At 39.1% G+C, this 23,896-nt stretch overlaps 1 protein-coding gene across 1 annotated transcript in view; it reads right to left on the bottom strand.

Annotated features, from left to right (window-relative positions):
• Positions 1-1,762: 1,762 nt before the first annotated feature.
• CNTNAP5 (contactin associated protein family member 5) overlaps positions 1,763-23,896 on the bottom strand; it is a 264,255-nt gene continuing 242,121 nt past the window's right edge. Inside the window, exons 20-24 of the mRNA XM_059852775.1 lie at positions 19,496-19,626; positions 17,949-18,033; positions 8,147-8,365; positions 3,916-3,987; positions 1,763-2,918 (exon numbers count right to left, since the gene is read on the bottom strand). Of these exons, the coding sequence (XP_059708758.1) occupies positions 2,722-2,918; positions 3,916-3,987; positions 8,147-8,365; positions 17,949-18,033; positions 19,496-19,626 (704 nt within the window). The 3' untranslated portion in view covers positions 1,763-2,721. The remainder of the gene's footprint in view (positions 2,919-3,915; positions 3,988-8,146; positions 8,366-17,948; positions 18,034-19,495; positions 19,627-23,896) is intronic.

Below are 23,896 nucleotides of genomic sequence, written 5' to 3'. Positions count from 1 at the left end.
ATTTTTTTCAGAAGCTGATTGTATTTCTTCTTGAGTGTATTTCTTTTATTAAAAAATAATTAATTGCTTTTAACTGATATTGAAGGAAATTCGATTATGCTCTCACTAAAGAAAGCATTAGAACAAAACAAAAACCAAAAAGGAGTATATATTTAGAGTACTTCATTTAGTATATTTTAGTTATGTTTAATAAGAATAATTTGACATCCTGATTTAGAAGTCCATACAAGTGTGTTCATTTGTTCAGCCTTGTAGCATAAAAATCTTCCTGTCTCAGTACATCCACAGGTATAGATGCATGTCTCTGCATACTAATGCATACATTCATATGTAGTTCTTTCTTTTTACAGATGCACCTCAACCTAGCTAAATTTTCAGAGTTTTACCTTCCTAATCCATTCTTCCTGTAGCCAATTAAGCACATTAGCACATCAGAGATGTCTCATACAGAGGCCATTTCAGAAAAGATGACTCAAACACAGGCAGAGGCGCCCATGAAATCTCCTATTCTTCCCTTCTGTCATGCCAAACAAAGCAGCTTGATCTGCAGGAAGGAAAGAGAAAAGAGAATTGCTTTGCCAGGATTTTACTGCCGAAGATAAAGCAACATAAAGAGAACCCAGCTACTCAATCCATCATTCCAATACTCATCACACAGAAACACTGTCAAATAATTGTGTTGACCATGGCTGAGGAAGAATGGCACCAAACTAGCTTCAATATAGACAGCTTTATAAAATTGTTCAGGGAACAGTTCTGGTTGTAGGGCTGGCATCATATTCCTCTTAACATAAGAATGATGTTATTCCAAGACCGCTTTCTCTTCCCTGAATGCTCCAAAAGAAGTGGTAAAGAATCACCATATTAAAACAGTCATATATTTATTTATTCTTCCTTGTCTGCTCTCTCTTCTCATAAAAAACCTCAAACCAAAAGCTCAAATAAACACCTATGTACCTTTGCAATGGACTGCCTAGAAAAACAGCGCCTGTTGCAAGTGTAAGCTCATCTCTGGTTTGCTGTGGGCTACTACCTCATACTGAGATTGCTTAATTTTAAATCTATGTAAAAAGGACCCCCGTGTGGAAACCCCAGGGTGACTGCACAGAGTGTAGGGCAAAGAAGGAGATTTAGCTGCACGATCAATTGCAGCTCGAATTAAATGAAGAATATGAATAAGATGAATCAGATTTTTCTTCCCCTTAACTTTAGGCTTAATTCTACCACCTGCAAATTTTACATCCTCTTTAGAAGCCCTGCAAAGGCAGATGACACACTGACAAAACAGGGTGTTCAAAACCTCACGGGCTGGGACTCCTTCATTTCTTACCCTTAGGATGTTTGTGATTGAAAAGGAGGTTTTTCATCCTCACACTGTAACCATGCAGCACAAGTAAAATGGGCAGAACTTGATTCTTCAGTAGTGTTCCCAATCAGGAAAGGACAAAAGACTTAAAAAAAAAAGGCAAAGATTAATTTGAACTAGAGTATTTGGGATCTCTTTGTTTCCCTAATGTTCTTCCTTGTAAAGAAGGTTTATCAAATATTCATATTTTTAAACATGACCTCAGATCTCTCTCTATTTAGTTTTTGAGAAATTATTCCAATTTCTACAGGAAATACCAGTCAATCTTTCATGCAGTTTTGGGAGTTTTTTTTGAGTAGTAGGATTTTTTCTTTCTTTTTCTTTTTTTAGAAGAGATGGCAGAAGGTGTGAGTCATGTTTAAGATTAAACTATTTTGGTTTTTCTTCTCATCTATGTTCTTTTTCTTTTCCACAGGGGCAACAGCGTTTAACCTCAGTGTGTGATAATCCTCCATGTGGCATGAACAGGCATATGCTGCATTTCTAAAATTTCAGACAAATATAGAGCACCTAAGTCCTAGCAGCTTCCTAAACCCCTTGGAGATTCAAGCTACTATTTTCCATGCTTCAGCTAGGGTTATACTAGTGTATGCTGGGTCTACGTAGTCAGCCTTATGAGATGGAGGTGAAAGAGGTGCATGGGAATGATACTTATTGTTGATACATATATTGTTGGAAAAGTACTGAGAAGCCTAAAAGTTACAGTAAAAGGACAGGAGGTTGGGGGAAGGAGCTTAACGAGGACAGTTTTATTTTCCTTTATGTCATACCAGTTTTTCAACTGGTACAAATTAAACATTATTTAAATCAATAGACAATATATCAATTAATAAAATTTGAGAATTTACTGGTTCTTTGTGATTGTTGTAAATGAGCCCGTGAAATAAATCAGCTGTTTTGATCTCATTCTTTCCCTCTATCCTGTCCCAGTATCTGCAGAGCTATGTGTTCAACTACTTTACCTGTACTTTACATAGTCCAGCTCTAGTGTAAAAGCAATGACTTAAATGGCTCCAGAGAAAAAATAACAACAAATAAATGTAGGAACTTTGAAACATCCAAGAACTGACAGCAGAAACCAGGTGTGCATGTGGATCTTGTTTTGTGCAGGATGGGATAACAGGTCTCTTGAGCTGCAGAAGTAAACTGTGATTGCCAGGTTCTTGTGCAGAGAATGAGGCACTGTGATTGTTCTCAGTGTTTCCTGTGCAGGGTGGTCTTTTCCAAATGAAAAAGAAGCTAGCAAAAAATGAGTTTTAAAAAGAAAAAAAATTTCAAAAAGAAAAAAGGAAGGGAGAAAGGAATAAAGAAAGGGAGGTTAGGGGAGGAAGAGTAAGAAGAAATTGCATTGTCCATCAGATAAAATATTCCCGTTTGCACTCGCTCACTGTGTTTTGCAAGTCAATGTCAGCTTTAAAGGAGCTCTCCAGGTTGTCTGGGTATTCCTTCTCCTTTTTCTGGCTATTTCGATGTGCTTGTTTGTGTTGATAGAGGAATCTGCTCATGATGGCAATGATGCAAAAGATGATGAATATCACAACTGCTATTACACCTATAAAGGGATAAAAAAGGAAGGATAAAATGAGTGAAAACCAAAACAAAAGGCTCAGTTACCTCAAAAAATGTGTTTACCAATGCACAGCAGCTAGTTGGTAGATAGATCAGTTCATCTCAGCCCATACACAACCATACGCCTCTATCAAACCTTCCGTGGTAGTTTTTATTTCTATTTTGTCACCTTAGGAACACTATAAATAGAGCATGTATTGATATAATTGACCGAATTTCTTTAAAATTATGCTTCCACTGGAAATAAAGTTAGTTCAGTGTGTTTGCTTTTAAAACACAAGATCTGCTCAAATAAATTCCTTCTCTCTCATATTTTCTTCTGTGTTATCTCTGGGAACCTTGCACAAGCCTTTTACACTTTGGTTTATAGCTTCTAGATATTATCAAAGGCAGCATATAAAATGATACAAGGCACCATATAAAATAAACAGAGATAAATTGTCTTCTAGGCTATTACAGGAAAATTAAAACCACCCATGAAATTATGAGGACAATGTTCCCAAGCATATAAATACTTCCATATTACCTGGTGAGTTTCACTACACCACCAGATCACAAATAGAGAGAGCTCAGGAAATACGAGATATGTGAATACTCTGCCAAGTATTCACCAGCGTGGTGTGTAAGAAAATGGGTACTTAGCTAGGTCTTAGAACACAGACTCACATGGAATCACCTGGAACCTCTGGAGATCATCTTATCCAGATCTCCTGCTCAAGCAGGCAGTAAGACGATTTCAATTATATTTTAGGAGATTCAGGTTCCTGATGATCCATGTGTGACCACACAAATCCATAATGCAGTTGTCTACCTAAATAGCTTGACACAGATAGGTGCTAATAAACAAAGCAGATACTAGATCTGCTTCAGATTACAAAAAACCCCTTGGACTAGATTTCATGGAGCCCAGATTTAAAGTCTCCTAGATTTTTGCCGTGACAGAATTATGTTTTGACTATAGTCTTTAAAAATGAAGTTACCTCCAATCACAGCTGAATCACTTCTGACTGCATTGGTGAGAGGTTCTCTTTCATCTGTCTTCCCAAAAGGATCTGCAGTTGGTTAAACAAAAGAGAACTAATTTTCTGTATCAACTGTTTATTTTCCCTGTGGCTTAGACAGAAGTGTCCTCTTACTTTCATGAATTCTATCTATTTTCAGAAGGTGTAATTTGGGGGATTGGAGAACTGAACCAGAAGGGTCTGAAAAATAAAGTGAGTTTGAAGAACAATTTTCTCCTACACCTTCAGGAGCAAATTATATTAAGGGTATATGTAAAATGAAACGGAAATTTCACACTAACAGCTGAAAGTGTTTCAGTTTATCAGAAGAATCAGAGAGACATTTTAACTAAACAGCCTATTGGGAGCTTTCCTCAGTCAGTGACGTATTATTATCTTTTTTATTGTTACCTAAGAAATGATACCAGAAAGAAGCCAAAAGAAAGGGATGCTAGGCAGATTTAAATCTGACCGATCTTGAAGGTGAGATATACAACTTGGATTCAATCCCATGAAGAGAAGCAGTCTCTGCTTGGGGCATCTCATCTACTACATTTGTGGGACTGGAATGGGAGTAAAAAAAACACTTTTACACACAAATATAGAATGCATCATAGAAAAGGTTAGACTGGGAAGGAAATCTGGGGGTATTTAGCCTAATCTCAGGCCTCTGATCATAAGCTTAAACAGGGCCAAATTCAAAATTAGATCACAGTTGGTAATTATTTTGCACATCATCAGTAGATTAATCTCATTTTATTTTTCAGTATACACAAGTTATTTAAATCGAAACTAGTAATTTAGGTAGTTTTTTTTTAAATTCAGTCAAAGAGGAGAACGACCTACAATTATTTTATACCCTAGGATGGCTGTCAGAGATTGATAGTGTGACTCACTTACTTCACAAACTAGAAGAGGAGAGCATTCATTTTTTCAGACTGAAGATGAGTTAACTTTCTGGATAATGGAAGTTTGGTGAGATATTTTTTACCCCATCCCTCAGCTGAAACCAGTGAATTCAGTGACAATTAAAAATTTACATCTGCTCTACAGCAGTTCTCCTATACTAGTGAGAAAATCACAACTGGTGCCAGTGCATGGCACTAGTCAAAAAAATAATGAAAAATTATTAGCTATGTATGAAAAAAGGATGAAATAAAATTTTTTATTAAAAATTATATAAGATGTTATTTTTGCCTACAAGATTATTTGACACCTAATGCAATCAGCACTCCACTATTTTTGGTTACCGGAATTTAAGCACTGAGAAGAAACTGGAAAAAATGTTGAAGAGCAGTTTCAGAATGGAGGCCAACAGCCACAAGCCCCAAGAATTATATATTTATTATATTTTTAGAGAAATAAAATCAGGATACAAGGAGAGCATGGCTTTTTACAATGCAGCAGATGGCCTGTAACAGCAGAGCCATCTCCACTGGGAACACAATAAACTCTGAAGCCAAGGAATAGCAATACTGGGTCTCATCTAAGACCTTAACAGGACATCCTCCTCCTTTTAGATAAAACTGATGGCATTACAGCTTGACTCACTGAGGTTGGAAGCTCTGCTGAGGTCACAAGGCTCCCTAGAAATCATCCAGTCTAAACCCCTACTCAAATCCAAGTCTATGAGAGCAAGACTTTCAGAGCTGTATCCATCTGGGTTTTGAATATATCCAAGGATGAAGACTTTACAACCTCTCTGGGCCTCACACCACTATTCTTACCACGTCTGTATCCTGAGGGATTCTTCCAAGCAGTTTCATGAGAAGGTTAAAGGTTGCAGTCATGCATTTCTGCCTTTTTTCCTTCCTCTCAGGATCCTCAACTTCACCATCTCATAATTGCTACAGACAAGGCTGTCCTGGCATATCCCTAGCCAGTCAGAGCTTGTTTGGAAATACCAGGCTCAGCACAATTAGCACAGTGAGACAGAACTTCACTGTTTAAGGTGCCTTTCAGAAGGAAATCTTTTCTGTGTAGTTCCAGACTTATGGAAGTATCTGACATTTTTTACTTTAAATGCTTGAAGAGCTGCTCTCAGAGGACAGGCAGCTCAAGACTCCACCATTCACACAGCTGAATCTCCTCTGTAATTTTTACAGCAGTTTAATATAAAGAAAAAATACCACAGGAAAAGTCTATTATCTCTATACCATCAATATAAAGTTCAAAATACCAAGACTTTTACACGTGTCTCAGTGAGGAAGAAGGTGATGTGCAGATCTTTGTTAAAGATCAAAAACCACAGTAAGCGACCTCTCATTTTGTGCTTCCTCATCAGAAGAAATGTGTTCAGATAACTGTGAATGGATTTTGTTCCATATCTGTCTGCAAGGAAACTTTTTTGAATGCAAGTATTCCTTTCTGAAGGAAACAGCTTCAATTGTTTTCAAGTTACAAATATAGAAGGCTTTTTTCACACACTTAAAGAGTTTTCCTAGTGGGCTTTCTTGTTGTATCTGCCCATTAGAATATCGACATAGACATGTACAGCCTCCTTTGAAGTTCTATTTTTCTTCTTAGACATTCAATAATGAGAAATTGGAAGTGATGAATTGAGATATGAGCACTAAATTTGAAAGTTAATCCTTGACTCTGTTTTCTTTTTATTTTTTAAAATGTGTCCTTTGCATGTAAAAATGTAATGCTCAAGTACATCTATAGAAATTATAATTTGCTACAAATTGGAATTTTTTTTTAAACAAGAATCAACCACCCATTGCTTTTACTTTCGCATATAAAGACATGAAGTCTTCAGAGCTCACTTGTTCTAAAGATCTTATTCAGGCTTTAATCAAATCCAGTGTGAATAGTGAGACTGGAATGTCAGATAATTCATCACATTGAGAGGAAATCATATTTTAGAGCACACAGTGCCAAGACAGGCATAAGTTTTTATAATAATTCTGCATTTCTGATGCAACAGTGCTTAACCTTAACAATAGAGTGCAACTGATTGTATGCTTTAAATATTTAAGTTCAAATGCTACACTCTGCTCTGTGTTCTGCCCTGAAGTTCTGAGCCCCAGGTTTTAGTGCTTTCTAAACTCCTTAGAAAAATTGTATCATTGAGGTGACAGATCACAGGGCAAAGAGTGCAAATTTTCAGTATCATTGCCCATTCAGGACTCACAAGACACATTTGTCTGTGCATCAGAGCAGACACCTCAGACAACTCGAGGCAGTGAGAAGGGAGTGGGGGGCTGGGGAGGAGCACATGCACACTGGCTGCCACTCTCCAGAGTAATCAGCAGCCTTTTTCCCCATGCAGAATGCTAATAGCATCATTTGTTTCCTGCTGAACATCTTAGGCAGAAACTGCAGGAAATGGGGATTTGATATAAATACAAATGTGAAAGGAATTGTATTATGATCTAAACCAGAGTTTTATTAGTTATCAAAAAGGAGAAAGTAGCTTTATAGGTCAAGGGGCAAATACCAGCCTTTAATTTCTACCCTTTTCTGGTCATTAAGAATTCTGCCACATCCACTGGTGACTAAAGCAGCAACTTGATAGGCCCTGTTCATGGTGACAACACTTCCAGCTGCTCTCAGTTTCCTTCTCTGCATACAAATTCACATATGCAAAACACTTCAGATTCCCAGAGGACAGCTTCAGGATTGCAAAAGATACACAAACGATGGGGATCATCTTGCTGGTACTGCTCAAGTAGTGCTCCCTCTCCTCAGTCTAAGAGAATGAAGTACAAGCATTCAGTGAAAGTCACACATGCCAAAGAGTTTGTAGAAGAGTTTTTGCTCATTTCTGTTACGGCAGGAACAAATTTGAATTGTTTTTTATATGACTTCTATTGCTTTATCACCACTAGAATACAGAATCTGTGTAACATGTAGGTTCTCCTTTCATATCTGCAGCACCAGAATTATCTGGAGTGGATAGAACGACAAATCAGGTGCACAACCAAACTTTCAAAGCTTTTACACTATAGCTTAGGGACTTTTTTGTTTGTTCTAGGTAAGCATGTTTTAGGCAATCCAGGAACTTAGTCTGAAAACATTATTTCAGAACAATGACTTTCAAAGGAGCCTTGGCTAATCCCGGTGCCCATCCTCAAAACCCCCGATTCGGAAAGAAAAGGGAACTTCCCAGTTCCACTGTTCATACAATTGCATTACAGCAAAAAGGAGGGAAACCTCCCTCTACACTATCCTTTAAACTCCCCAATGCCCTCCCAGCAGGACATACCTGATGAGGAATATATTGTGGTTGCTGTGTTCACGTCAGCTTCCATCATGGATGCACAGCTGGATTCTGTCAGAGAACCTTGGACAGTCACGGGAGCAACGCTGGGATGGCGTAAGGCAGCCTTCAGGGGAGAGATGTGGTTGTACTGAACAGAGGACAGGCAGCCAGTGAAACCATAGGCATTTGCCTTGGAGACTTCAGGGTCCAGGGACAAACTGTCTGCAGTGCAACAGAAAAACACTCTGGCAATTGACTGTTTTATGAAGGCATTAATAAAAGGAATTCTCTTTTGGCTTACCCACCCCTTTTACATCTGCTATCCAATTTCAACTGTTCAGGTTCTCCTTCAGCAGCCTACAAGTCCTCCCTGGTCTCGCCCATGAGGTTCCCAAAGTCCTTTCTCTATTATGCTACTTACCTTGAATTGTCTTGCACATAAAAGCCTGCACTGCACTTTTTTCCTCATCCATTTTCTCTACTAATGGACAATATCTAGCACATCATATCTACTAACCACAGCAATAGCAACAACAACAACAACAATAATAATACTAAGTAAAATAGCAACTCTAATAACACTAAATACCATAGAACTCTAGGGCTGATAATCTAACTTTTTTTTTTTAACAGCATCAGTTGCACATATATGGACCATACTTTCAAGGCATTCTGCCTCCTCCACTCTTTGGATGAAAGACCCTGCTCTCTGTTTTCTGTCATAAAATGCTTTATGTGGCCTGTCACTGAATGGCTTTTTTACCTAAGCTTCCCATCCTTCTTCAAGAGTTTATTATTCAGCTTTGCTGAAGCACCTATTCATGTTACTGCTTTTTCACTATCAGAAATCCTAAGAATCTTCCTAGTTATTAGACAGGCTCTCGCCCTACTAGCCCTATTTCACTAATAAAATAAAGAGCAAAACTATAACTTTTCTTATCTAATACAAAATTAAAACACATATGTATCGCTGCATTATTTTCCAGCCTGTAGATAAAATAACATAAAAACCTTTATCTGTTGGTATGTGTTCAGTTAAATTTCACACAGAGAAAGTAAATCAAAGGCAAGGGTTTTTTTTATATAATCATAGAATGGTTTGTTTTGGAAGTGACCTTAAAGATCATCTCATTCCAAGCCCCTGCCATGGGCAGGCACACCTCTTACTAGACCTGGCTGCTCAGGGCCCCATCCAAGCTGGCCTTGAACACTTCCAGGGATGGGAATCCAAAACTTCTCTGGCACTCTGTTCCAATGTTCCACCTTCACAGTAAAAAATTTACTTCCAAAAGTTTTTAAATCAAAGTTTTAATATCAAAGATTGTCTGTGAAAGTCAGGGAAGGACAGTGAAGCCATTTTCTATTTTCTCCAAACTCACAGTATTTACTTTCCAGAAATTGAAATTCATGCTGCTCAGAGGTCTCAAACATGATGCGCTTTGTATCTAGGTCAATCAAACAAGACAAAAAACCTACAAATGCACACAGATACAGTATCAAAACTTATTCAAAGTCTTAAAAAAATACCTGGTAATGGAAAAAAACCCCCAACCTTCTAGCATTGAAAGTTTTGGGAATACTTTCAATGGCATTGGGAAATAAGGGTTCCTAGCTTTTCAAGTTTGTTTTCAAATCTTGAAAGAATAGGATGCTAAATTTTTAAATAAGGTCCAATTTCCCCATTATTATTCAAATACAATGGTTTCACAAGTGGTCAGGATTGAGGGAAAAAAAAAGCACCTTCTCTCAAAGCTGAAATTGCTATTTTAATTATATAAACTTCTTTTTTTGTATAAGAAATTACAGAGAAATCACAAAGCCAGCCCAAATCACACATTATTTTTGTGCTCAAGATCTGTGACTGTTATGCCATGGACCCAGAGGGAATTAGCTGAGAAAGATTTCTAATTATGTTTGAGTGTCTTTGTGGAAGTGTAACACAGAAGAGCGTGGCTGTTTCTCAGCAAAGCAGGGTACAGTACCAGCTTGCCCTCCCAGGGGCCTTACAGGAGAAACACTCAGTTTGCAGAGCTGTCAGGGGCACAGCCTCTGAGCTGCAAGGTGGGAAGGGAAACAGTAAGGCTTTGCCACTGGAAAACCTGTAATCTTGCAGAAGTTCACATTTGCTGTTCTGAAAGTATGTAGAAATTGACTGCATTCAGATTTTTAATGAGATTTTGGCCAGGATGCTATAAAACAGACAAAGAATTGCTTCCAAGTTCCTGCAAGAAGGTTTGTATATACTAAAATACTGATTTACTGTATTTGCCATCTTTGTTGAATTTATAAAACCCTTTGTAAACATTCCTACCCTCAACCTTTATTGTTTTCTTAGCTCTGGCACAAAAGGTGAATTGGTTGCTATCTTTTATAACCAGGCAATCTAAGTTTTTCTGTTCAGCCCCAATGGGCAAAAAGTAAAGCCTAAAGAAATAATGTGTTCCTCTCTTGTGGTGCAGTAGTTTGAAAAGTCTAAGATTCATTACTTTTGCAGGCCTTTTTAAGAGTTGCATCAAGGGCCAATTCCACCAGTCTTGTGTCAAAGTAAGTTTTGCGTGAATGAGAACTCAGAGATTTGTTGTTGAAAGACTTTGAATTTTGGAAAAAGAAAAAAAAAAGAAATCAAAAGAACAAACCAAAAACAACCCCAGAGTCCTCTGGTAAAAATTCCACATGCACAGATACAGTTTGCTTTATCACAGAGCTTTGGGTGTGTGCCTAATGTCTGTCATAAAGAAGGACTTCCACTGTTCTCAACAAGAAAGCTGCACAACTTGTGAACGACTTGTGCTGCCCTCTACATTCTTGAGAGGATAATGTAAATCTGTGATTATGACACAGTTAGCTCTATGGAAAGGTTTATGAAAGGACACTCTGTCCTTTGGAGGTTTTGCATCACAATAAAATGTTTTTCCAAAAGGTGTTTTCCCTACATGACACAGTGCTCAGTGAGAAAAGCAACTCGGTGAAGTTCTATGGTCTGTGCTGCAGCCAAGGTCATAGGAAACTTCAGGGGCCTTGCTGTGACCTGGCAGTGCTGGGAATCTTTCCACGCATTTCACTGGTCTGGAAAATCACACTGAATTGCTGCTGATGGCTTGGTTTGATCTTCTGACATTTTAGCATTTCATTTCTGTTCCCAGCACTAGAGAATAAGTTATTTTGGCTAATTTCTACATGGAGAATAAGAAGGCAATCTTTTTCAGCTTGTAGTAATTTAACTGCTCATTCTCCACAAATTAAGTTTACCCCTACATTTAGGAAGTAATTTTTAAGCTTTATCTGCTGAATCTTGCATAAGTTGGCCTGGCTTCTTGTTGGGTCCTGTAGCTGATCCCTGGAAGCTGTCTGCAATGTCACAGCTCAGCAAGCTTTATGTTGGTTGTCCATGTATTTACAATGGCCTTCCATGATAACATGGATTAAGTCTAACACGTGGTTGTATTTTTTAAATGTTATAGATTGTATCTATATTATAGGTATCAACATAACTTATGTGCTGATGTATTCCTATTCAGAAAATCAGACATCCTGTTCCCCTGCTGTTTCGTTATACACCTCTGCCACATACAACACACTTGTTTTAAGATTTTAGATAAAGTAATTTTGAGTCTTCATATCTCAGTAATGGCAAATTAATTTTCATCAGGAACAGAATTCCACGAGAATTCTCTAGGACCAAGCATCAATCTGCTCAGTAATGAAACAGCAAATTGAAACAGAAAATGATAACAAGTAGGACAGGTACTGGAATCAAACACAAATCAAAAGTGTTATTTTTGTACAGGGAGAGAGGGTAAAATACCCTTTTTCTAAAGGTTTCATTGTGTAAAACAGGAACATAAACATTTCTCAATATATTTTCGTTATTTCCTTATCAACATTATTTTCATGTCACTCAGAAACTTAAACCTCATTTTGCCAAAGTGCTGAACAGGACTGGCAGGACTGGCAAGATTACTTCTTGGACATTGTCACCAGATTTTAAGCCACGACCTTGAGGTAAAAGACACTTGTAGTCTCCACACACTGCACCTGTCTCAGAAGAGCTGACTACAAGGCACTGTGCAGGTACCTTGAAAAATGTGCTGCTGTGTCCATCAACAATCTCAGTAACACTGCTGACATTAACCATCCAGTTAGAAAGGGCAGAAAGTGTATCTTGGGTTAACCTGGAACCCAAAAATATAACCTCAGAATAATCTCATTTCCTGGTGTGAGTCTGCCACAAAGACAGTGGAGTGAAAACTACAGAAGTTTTCCTGGTAACAGCTGAGGTCAACCAGTTTGACTCTTGCTTAACAAAAGGATGAATATGAACAGGGGACAGGCTTCAGACTTTCAATGCCCCTCCCAAGCACTTCTGAAAAAGCAAGGAGCAGCAAGAGCAAAGTAAAGTCACTTCTCATGAGGCTCCCCAGGAATGAACAGAATGCCCAAACGAGCTCAGTGAGCCTGGATTTGTTTTGTTGCAAGTGAACATTTTGTGCCAAGTGTAACATTTAAGGATTTTTGTTTCATTAGGCTTTGCAGAGATAATTTAAGGCATGCATTTATTACGTTTTCTCAAAGACAGCTTACCATTGAAAATGAGGCACTTGGAGTTGCAATGTGAAATTTGTTAACATGTCATATTTGACATGTGAATCCTAATCTGTCACAACACAACCAGTCCTATGTGATTCTGCACAGGCTGAAAATATAATCTATATAAAGAAGAAAATATTCAAGAAGATGGAGAGATGATGTACAAAAGCATATACTGATGTACAATATATGCTAGTCCCAGAAGCAGACAGATAAAAGCAACTCAAGTAGCATGAATTCAGTCTAAAAATAAAATTTCTGGGTAGAAGCAGATGACCTTGGACTCCTATTTAGGCAGCATTGTCATCAAGAAAATAGGTACATTAAAGCACTGAGGTATGATCATAGGGTAAATGATATTGCTGGGTCAAAAGTAGGAATAGATCTGGCCACTTTTTGATAGAGACTTGATGGCATTAGCTTAGACCTTGGATTGCTTGGATGGCCTGGGGTAGCCAAAATTTGCTTAATTTAGGTGCTTTCCATCTTGGTCTTTTATCTCATGTAGTAATTTCCATTTTCCTTAATGCTTTACTATGCTACTAGGAGGAAAATCAATGTCTTTAAAGGCACCCTAAAATTCACCTAAGAGATCTTTGTTCACAATATGGTCTAAGAAATAGGTATTTAGGGCAAGAAGAGTCTGAAGCAAAGAAATGGACTTTGCAGTCACCAAAAGAGTCCAGCCAATATCTCTTGCAGACATTTTTGTATAAATTAAACTGTAAATTGTGATCTGGTGAGCTTAAGAACAGGATTGTCTTTCAGTTAAAAAAAAAAAAAAGAAGAAGAAAAAATGGACTTAAGCATTTTTCATAGAAACTCTTTAAAAGGAGGTACTTCTTTAAGGCAACTTTTGTATTTCAGAGTTAATGGCAATTTACCCCTTGTGATTTAATTTTCCCATTATCATCTACCCCTATATAATATTCTTGGATGAACTGCTCTGTGATCTCTTCAGTGTACAGATTCCATTTTCTCCTCATGAACTTTTAATAAGAAAAGCTATTGTAGAAATCATAAGGATTGTACTGCACCTACATAATGATTTTAATAAAATTACTTTCCAGATAAACTTTCTTTTATGTACACTTTATATCAAAGCTGAATGACTCAGTGGAAACTTGAGTGTGTTTTAGCTCAGGCTTTTAGAGATAAAAAATATCATGTTCCTGGGCTAGAATACACAATCATTCATGCTACCAGTGTGGGAAGGTCTGCTAATTGATCACTTTGAAGACACAAATAAATTAGCTCAACACTAATAGGTTCTAAAGAAATACTTGCAACCTTTTTCTTCAAAATCCTCTTGAATCCTTTCAGTGCTACCCTTTTACTCTGGTATTTCTACACAGCTACAATATTGAATTGCTCAGACACAAATACACAAACAATGAAATTCACTTCTCTGCATCAGAGTTCATTTTCCCCAGGGACAATAATGGTGAAAAATTTAGACATGTTGGGCACAGTAAAAAGTTTTCAAGGATTCATTAAAGTAAACCTGCAAACAAATAAAGTATATTTTCCACTGGGACAGCAGATTTTTGTAGACAACACCTAAACACATGCAAATGTGTCTCTGAGATCAGAGAATTACAAAATAATTTAAGTTCAAAGACACCTCTGAAGGTCATGCAGTTCAATCCCTCGTTCAAAGTAGAGCCAGCCTCACAGTTAGGTCAGAATGTTCATGTGGTTAAATACAGCAGTATGATCTCTGCAAGGAGCACTTAAAGTAAATGAACTGGGACTCTGGTTAAAATTTCACTGAGGCTTTGCCATAAAGTGAATGACCCACTTGGGGCCTGAATCCAGTACTCACTAAAGTCCATGGAAAAACTCCCATTGATACCAATGAGCTTTGGATAGGTCCTTGTGTGTCCTGACTCTATATTTGTGAAGTAAAAATGACAGCAAACTACAAGATAATAATATTTTTCTATTGCTGGTGGGTACAGTGAGGATGAATTCAACAGACATCTGCTGGCTACTTGAATGATGCTTCCTTTTACTCCCTTGTCTTCAAAGCCACACTTATATTTAGATTGATCTTTCCAAGGCAGCTATATGGTCCCATTACTGTGTAACTGAAGAGCTCACAGCCTTTAATGCTTTTATCCTCCCAGCACCCCTCTGATACAGGGCTGTTCTATTATCTATGCTTTACTGATAGAGAAGGGAGATAGTAAAGCTCAGACTGGTTCCAGTGGGAATAAAATGCCTGCTTACCTTTATATCTGCACATAAATGGCTCACCCAAGGTCATTCAAGTAGTCTGTGGCAGAGTGAGTGTCCCTATGTTTTGAATTCCAGGTGAGACTCCTCTGCCTAAGACAGAGGGTTTTTTTCCCAGAATTCAGAGCTGCAGCTGTGAATAAGGTAGCCATTGGAAAAAACATAGCCCATTTGAAAAGGAGGAAAAAAAATAATTAGAGTGTAAGTACCTAAAGAAAGTGTAATGGGGCTGGGGTGGGGAGGGGTAGAAGCAGGGAAACACTATTATTTAAAAAAATGGTCATTTAATAAAAGTGCACTTTTCAAAAGTTCCAGCTGTGCTGAAACAGCTATCATAAGAAAATCTGGTGAGGAAGGAGTTTCAAGCTTTCATGATGTCCTGCTGGAAGACCTCTTTGAGATTTCCCAGTCAGTGGAAAATTAATGGTGGAATCAAAAAAGAAGGTGGTATAATCATCTGATTAGGCAGCCAGGATCAGGCTTTTAGAGCAGACAAATGAGCAGGGATGTGACAGGAAAGAAGAGAGGCATATTTTCAGAAGTTTATAGCATGGATATGTAGGACATGTAGAACAGAGAGTTTTTTACATGGTTCTCTTTGAGTGGACACTTAATTTCCTAACGAATGCCTTTAGGTGTGTAACCCCAGTGGCATCCAAAATAAACACTACAGGAAGTCTAAGTCTACTCCAAAGCACCACATGCCTCTGGAAGTTTATGCTTTGCTGAGGGCATGAGCAATGAGAAGGAAAAACTTGGCAGATACTGGTTTAAGTCACCCGTATTCACCTGGTGAGCCATCACTAAAAGAAGCTATAGTCAACATTTTATCCACACAACAGGATAAATAATGATTTAAGATACCTATGTAAGTTCCACAGTCCCAAAATGACAATGTCTAGCTCTCCTCTTTGTACAACAAAGCAATGCTCTTAACATTGGAGCAGTAGGAATTTCTGGTTTGGTTTTGTGTCTTTCCATGATGGAATAGTGTGTAACCTGAGTAAGCTTGGAGAAGATAAAAAATGGTGGAGAGCAGTTGGTAGACCAGATGGTTGTGTCACCATTCAGAGGGATGTTGACAAGCTGGTGGAATGAGAAAACAAGAACACTGCATTTCAGCAAAGGAAATGTGAAGATCTGCCCTTGGGCTAGAAAGAACCCCATCCAGCAGCACTGGTTTGGGGCTGAGCAGCTGGTAAGCAGCTTTGCAGAGAAAGACAGCTTCCCAGTGGGAGGGAAGCATGGACTTACTGGAGTGAGGTCAGTGAAGGGCTGCAAAGATCATTCAGGGACCAGAGCACCTCTCCTGTGAAGAGAGGATTGATAGAGCTGAGAGTGTTTATCCTGAAGGGAGAAGACTGAGGAAGGTCTGTGATTTTCTGAGGGCACAAGGACTCGGCATAGCTACAGCTGTGGGAAAAAACCTGGAAAATTAAATCCTAATACAGAATAAACAGTTCGTGGAAATTCACTCAACATATGAAAAAGAAACTGGAATTAGAATTAGGCTGGAATTAAAGTGACTTTCTGGGATGCATTGTGTCATTTCCAGTATGGCAAGAGTACTTCACCACCTGGATGGCCAAGTTTATGGCTTTAGTGTCATTACAGAATATGAACTACTGCTATACAAAAACAAAACCCCAATAAACTTTGGGGCAAGACAGAAATAAAAGAAGCATAAAAGTCAATGGTGTTCAGTGGAACTGAATGCCTGACCTTTGGAGATACACTTGGGCTTTTTGGCTTTGCAACAATTTGCACTTGTGAAGTTAATCATATTTTTGTGACTAAATCTAGTTTCTCTCCATAATGCTGAGCTGCACCATGTCAGCTTGCTGGCTACATTTTTGAAGGTCTTTGTGCTACCTTCCATCTTTCTGGTAAAAAAATCCTTGCTTTATTGATTTGGTGTCTATAGCTCGAGTTCTAGGTAGAGGTCAGGATGAGTAATGTTCTTTTAGATTTTTAGCTCTACAGCTAAACATTGACAAAATTGGAATTTTGGCTTAGCTCTGAATTGGGCTGAAAACTGTCAGGTTCCCAAACCTGCCCACAAAGGCTTGGAAAACAGCTGCATTCTGAAAAAAAACCCCAAACATTATATATAACTAAGGAGATAATCAGGTCCTGCTTTTAATCTACTTAATTAAATGTGATGCAGAATGCACTCTTGTCACTCTGCAGAGTTACACTGCACAAGCAGGCACCAGGGGATGTCTGTAGTGCCTGTCTAGCTGCCAGTCCCACAGGCCTCGTGTGCTAATAATGAAACATATAAAATTGCAGTGGTGACTCAGATGTCAGGCTTGATATGGAGGTCCAAGTTGAACAAAGGACTGAAATGTCTGTAAAGAAGGTTGTATTTAGAATCTTACTGGGAAAGAACAAGACTCTAATATAAAGGAATATGACATACTTGACAATAAAAAAGAGCAGTTCTATTTTCTAAATTTCAGGCAGGGTTTTCCTGGTCTTGTAATGGCATTCTAGTGTGGAGGAGTAAAGATCAAGGAACATGTACAGAACATGTGGCCTAAGTGCTATATGCAATATTCCTTGCAGAATTCAAATGGAAAAAGACTGGCAGTGAAAAAAAGGGCAGAGAGGATGAAGGCTCCATTGTGCTGTTCTTATCATTAGGAAACAGAAATGGCTGGAGAGGAGGAAGCTGCAGTCAGCAAAATGGTATCATTAGGCTAAGATGCTGCCCTGTGCAACCACACAGGCTGTATGAATCACTTCACTGGAGGGAGCAGTCGGAGCACTTAATATTGCTATCGATGCAAACAAGTAAAGCTGCCAAAGTTTTGCACTGATGAGATCTATAAATAGAGTACTGGAATGCTCAGGCCAACTCTCCCAGCAAAAACCATCCAAACAAACCCCCAATTCCATCAAAAACCCAACACACAGCACAGACTAATTCCAGCACTGTAACATCTCATGAATCAGGAGTATATTTAGTAGAACCTACCTGTGACCTTGCCCAAGGTGAGTGACTTAATGGCCTTAAAATCAATCTCAGAAAAGTTGTGTTTGAGTTTGAGAACTTGATCAACCTGGAAAAGGTCAATAAAATTACTTCAGTACAACAGCACATGGACACCCCTAGATCTCATTGTACTCATTTCAAACTTCTGGGAATGTTCTCAGCTGCCAATCTGTTAATTCTGCCCCCAAGCGTGATTCAGTTTCTAAAGATAGCAAAGTGGATGTGCTTTGATTTTAGCATGAGAAGCTGAAAGGTATACCAGAATAGTCATATAAAGGACTTTGAAGAAACTTCCCCTGCAGAAAAGCTTAAAATGTTTGACCCTGAAATCCCCCTGCTTCCCAAAATCCATGTCTAGTCACTTCAAAATATACTCAAAGGAGGCCACTCTGGAAATGTATTATGAAGAATTAGTTCTGCACAGAAGAAAACCACAGAGCAGCAGACAATAAAAGACTGGTAGTTGAGGAAAACCCTGGCTTTTAGCATAACTCTTCTTCTTAGATAATGAGGCCTACCCACTGCAGTTGTTTGATGTGTGATTTTACCACCCAGAGATGGAAACTGTAGAGAGAAAAAAAATGCAGTGCTGTGTGTTTCTATCTTTTCATCCTATTGCTTAAGATACAACCTTTCTATAGACTCTGCCACCCTTCCTTGTTAAATGATTTTTGCCCAGATCTAGCCAACCTGTTTTGCAATATGGATGGCTATAATTAGCCATAGAAGAAAAGCAGAAGGAACATCAAGATGGTTCTCTTCTCCCTGCTTTGGAAAAACAGGTGATGCAGGGGAACAAGGCAGAGGAGGGGTTTTGTCCCTCATGAGGTTGTAACACTCAGGATGGCTTGCTTCTAGTTTCTAGGATGGGGCACTGCCATGTACATGGTGACTGCACCTTGCATTCCCTCAGCTTTCCCTTTTCTGTGAGAGGATAAGGCAGCTGGGATCACATTCTCCCTTGGGAAACATACCCTAACTCAAATTAAATTCCTCAGCTGTTTTCTCCCCTTTGCAGCTTTTCCATGATCCATAATGTGTGTTTCAATGGAGACTACAGATCACACAGACATTCCTAAGCCCCAGAACCACTCCAGGGGTCCAGATGAACTTCTGGCTAAAGATGTTTCCTAATTCACAGTCTGTCAGAAGCAAGGGAAGACCTTTCAATGGAGAACACCACTCTTGGAAACTTTTTGAGGGTCCAGGTGGAGCTCTGCTTGAAGCTACAGAGCTGTTCTGCTGCTGAATCAGTGTAAAACATTTGCCTCCTGCCAGTGAGAAAGCATTGAGATCGGGGAGTCTGATTCCCAGAATTCATAAATCTTGGGATGGAAGAGACCTTAAAGCCGTCTCGTTCCAGCCCTCTTGCTGTGCACAGGGACAACAGCCACTGACAGACCAGGGTGCTCAGAGCAACCTGGCCTTGAACACTTCCAGAGATGGGAATCCACAACTTCTCTGGGCAACCTGTGCCAGTGTCTGTGGCCTGAAGTGTTATTTAACACCCAGCATAAGCTGTGGCATACCTGAATGACGAGCTCTCTGCCTTCCCTGTTAATCTTCACACGGTGCAGCTCTCGGTTGGCAAAATTTCCAGAGTCAATGGTGAAAATGAGGAGCCCATCTTTACTCAGCTTGTATCGGACCTGTAAACTTCCTTAAAAGCAGAGAAAAATTGTGCATATAAAACCCGTGTCAGTAATGTGATATCACTCAATAACTTTACACAACAAATAACTAATTTTCTTTTTATTGCTATGGAGTAACAAGGTTAATAAGTCAAGAAGAAAGTTGAAAGAGTTCAAGCTGTAATGAAAAGCGTGAAGAAAATAATGCACTGGAGAAGCTTCCCTTCCTACTGGGTTAACTAACTGCTATGGAAACACAGAACTTAATGAGTAACTAAATACATCAAAGGCGAGTGTGTCTGTCTGCAGGTCAGACACTGAGCACTGCCACAGCTGATCTACATCATCCTGCGAGGGATCACTTCCAGCAGAGGGCATGCAGGGCTTGCACTGCTCTGCTAAACTAATAACGCTGGGGTTTTATCATTTCTCTTCTTCCAGATGCAACAGACAACACAGAAGACAGTGACAACTGCAAGAATTATAACTTAATTCCAAACAGTTAAAGGCCTGTACTTACATTATCATTTATATGAAATAAAGAAGTACCTTTACTTCTAACATATTTGAAGGAATTAATGTAATTCATATAAAAATGAATGCAAAACATCTCATTCAATCTTGCTATCAAACAAAGCATTGTGACTTCTGATAAATAACAGTACTGCAACAAATCAAAATGCAGAGGGAAAGGAGGGATCCAGTATGAATTTTAATCCTTCAACAAATGACTACAGGAAATGTGTATAGATGATAGATAGAGATAGATATAGATGATAAAGATATATACACACATGGAGCTACATATGTTGTAACCTAAGAGAAAAAGGATCTTTTCTGATAAAATCCTTTCAAGCATAATTTTCTGGGAATTAAGTAGTAGAGAAAAAAAAAATCTGAATTTTCTGAACTCTTTTTATGCATCAGCAACCAAAATTCATGGAACTGTAGAACCATAGAGTTCCAGAGCTTTTCTGGTGCTATTTTAAACTGTCTCAAAGAGAAAATAGATGCTGACAGCACCCCAACCCTGAGAAATGGTTCTGCATTTATTCCCTGTTCTGAAAATTGTCAGGAATCTTTCCACCTCTACACACCTCACAGTGAAGCTGGTAGTCATTCAAGATGGAATCCCTAGTCAAGTTAAGATCATTTCCCCTCCTTTTCCCTTGCCAGGATGTTTTCCTCCTCAGAGCTGTACTTTAAAAAAAAGTTTTACAAAATTCAGTGTGTCCCAGATGAGCACTGACACTCTCTTGGATTTGTAGGATAGAAAAAAAGCTTTCAAAATCAAGAGGGAAAATGAGAATGCAGTACTAGGATGAAGGCTTTTTAGCTGATTGAGAAGTCTGCTGGACCAGGAGAAATTTTAAGTTGAAATGAAAAAAAAAAAAAGCTATGAAAAGCATTTAAATTCTCACACATAGCTATGGACATTAGAGGGGAATTTGTGAAGACATCAAGGTCAGTAAAAGCTGCTAAATTATTCAGTGTGACATTACAGGTCCCAATTCAGCTGCCCCAAATCATAGCGAACAGCTCCCAGCCCTCATTGCATAGTGAGGGCAAGGAGGTGCTGTCTATCACCATCACTGTCACACCCAAAGGTCCAAACTAAATCACCATCACATTATCTGGTACTGAGTGGAAGATGCATCAACAGGGATTAACAGTGTAAACATCTTAGAAACACTTTAGAAATACGTGAGAAAAGAAGCCCAAGTGCAAGGAAGTTCTTCAGATTTGCTCTGGGCAGTGGGAGAGCAGATAGAAAGTAGAAAGGTTGACTGACCTTGCATACCACATCCAAGATGACCACACAGAGTAAGCTGGGACTAAAATATGGTAGCCTAACAGAGCGGTCCAAACTCAAAATCATGTCTCAGCAGAAGCTCCATATAGGCTGTCTCTTACCTGGAGCCTTTGAAAGGGATGTAAAGCAGAAAATGGAGCAGAGCCTGGGTGTGGCCTGTAACTTAAGTTTGTAAATGTGTAAATAACTTCTCTGCTCTTTTTGAAGGCTATGAACACACATGTGTATAAAATTATAATTATGTATGCAGGTGCAGGCAGGTGATCAACAACAACAACCAGCACATCTGTGTTCAAAGGGAGCCAGCATGACAGGCAGTCTATCCAGGCTCTCAGCTGCAGCAAACAGGGATTTACCCATTGACTTTGTCACGGAAGCAGTGATTTTAAACCAGAAACCATCTGTTCTATTTTTTGGAAGACAATGGAGGAGGCTCTTGGCATCCATTGGGAACAGATCTTACTTTCCAAAGTGGTGCAATTTCACATTAAATCATGTAAAGAGATGGGTGAATGGAATTTTATTTTGTCAAATTGCTTTGAGTTCCAGTGGCAACTCTTCTTATGGACAGCTGCTCTTCAGAACTATTGAATTCAAGTTGGCACGTTGCCTTCTGCCTATAAACCAGAAGTACATGACCTTATCTACCATGGTGCTTTTGAATTTTCACCGTTGTAGATGAGAGCTAATTTTGCCTTGCACTCAATACTAAAACTTCTGTGTTCAGATTACAGAATAATTTTCCTGGCACATTAAATTGCCATTTTATTACTTGACAAGCAAAATAAATGGATTGTTAATTAGGATTATTATTAAGAATTTTATTTTGTCCTCTGAATTTTGATTATCTGGTCCACTGACTTTCTCCATCACATCAGCCCAGTGTCAGAAACTGCAAATGGAAATCAGTGTATAAACCAGCTCTATTCTCCCAGTTCTGTATTTTGCATCATTTTTGCCTCACAACAGGGGTTCACACTAATCATGAGCAGTGTAATTTCTGTCAGTCTTGTTGTAGTCGTGCCTGTCATCCTCTTTTCAGCTCTCCATGTCTGAGCATGCACACCTGGAGTTTGGTAATGCTCAAGCAATGCACAAGAAGTTGCCTTCCTTCTCTAATGTACATTGAATTGCTGGAGCAATTGTTAAGTCAATAAGGAAGAGAGAGAAAGGAAAGGAAAGATATCCTTCTTTTGGCCTTGGGCTGGAAAATTTTAGTGGGCTCATTACCCCAGCAGTATTAGGTAAGAGTAGATTCACACATGATTATTGTACCTATCCATCCACTTCAGCTTTGAATTCTGCCCCTAGGGCAGCCTGAGAGGAGGTCAGGCTTAGCTTAGCCACAGAGTTACTGAGCACAGCATGGCTTCTTTTCAGCACTTCCTGAGGAAATGAATCCATGTGGGCTGCCATGCTGCTGGCATGAGACCACTGCCAGGGTCAAAGCTGGCTCGCTGCACATCGCTGTGGTCCTCAGTCTGCATCCTGCAACACTAAAATCCACGGCTGTGGGGCTGAATGACATCCCCTGAAGATATCAAACAGCTAAGAGCCATTTTAACAGGATTCCTGGGGGTTCCCTTGTGCAGAGGGAAGTCCTGGGAAACAGAGACCAAAGGGCACGATTTATGCCATCCCATGCTGGCGACTAAGTCTGAGGTGGCTTTTCTGAAACAAAACACTCCCAGGACACTCTTTCAATGATGATGGAGGCCAGCACTTGCACTTGCTGGAAGAACACTAATGATCAGTGCCAGCATAACCAACCTCCAGGCAGCTACAGGAGCAGCATGGTGCCTTCAAATTGCTTCTTTTTTTCTGAGGATGAGCTGCTCTAGCAGCTCTTATGTCTAGTGGTAATAAGGATACAAAACTGGTTAGAGATTTCAAAGTGTTCCATCTGAAGAACAAAAAAAAAAATATTCCCAGACTGCACAGTGTGAAGAAATAGTGTGGCCATGGTGTTACATATTCTATGTCCCAAAGCTGTGCTGATTGAACATGTCAACAGGAGAGCTGCCTTTCTTCTCTCTGTGTCTACAGCAGCATCTGAGTGGAATGTCAGAAATAATCTGCTGGCTTTGTGGCCTATGCCCACCAACTTTACATTCATTCTGGACTGCCAAAGCTTGTGTTGAAAATCAAACAGTAATTTTTAAATCATCACCCAGAAAAGGGAAAATGTTACACACTGTTCCAGCTCAGGAAAAGACTCCCTTGTTTGAAAGACCTCAGCCAGTGCTAGGTATTTGGCAACAAAATTAAAGCAGCGTTGCAGAAAAGAGAAATTGATTATCAGGACTTTGGTCTGTAAATCCATCATTCTTAAGTCAAATTCTTGTCACACTTGTCACCAGGACCAGAGGTCTTGTGTCATTTCATCTTGAAGGACCAAACAGCAAGGAAGGGAATGGCACCTGTGTGAGTCTGAGACTTCTCTGCAGGACCTTTATTTATGGAAACTGGTTTTAAACGAGCCCAAA

This window comes from Haemorhous mexicanus, chromosome 8, assembly GCF_027477595.1.
Source record: "Haemorhous mexicanus isolate bHaeMex1 chromosome 8, bHaeMex1.pri, whole genome shotgun sequence".
NCBI classification, from domain to species: domain Eukaryota; kingdom Metazoa; phylum Chordata; class Aves; order Passeriformes; family Fringillidae; genus Haemorhous; species Haemorhous mexicanus.
This window is presented reverse-complemented; position numbering and strand designations above follow the sequence as displayed.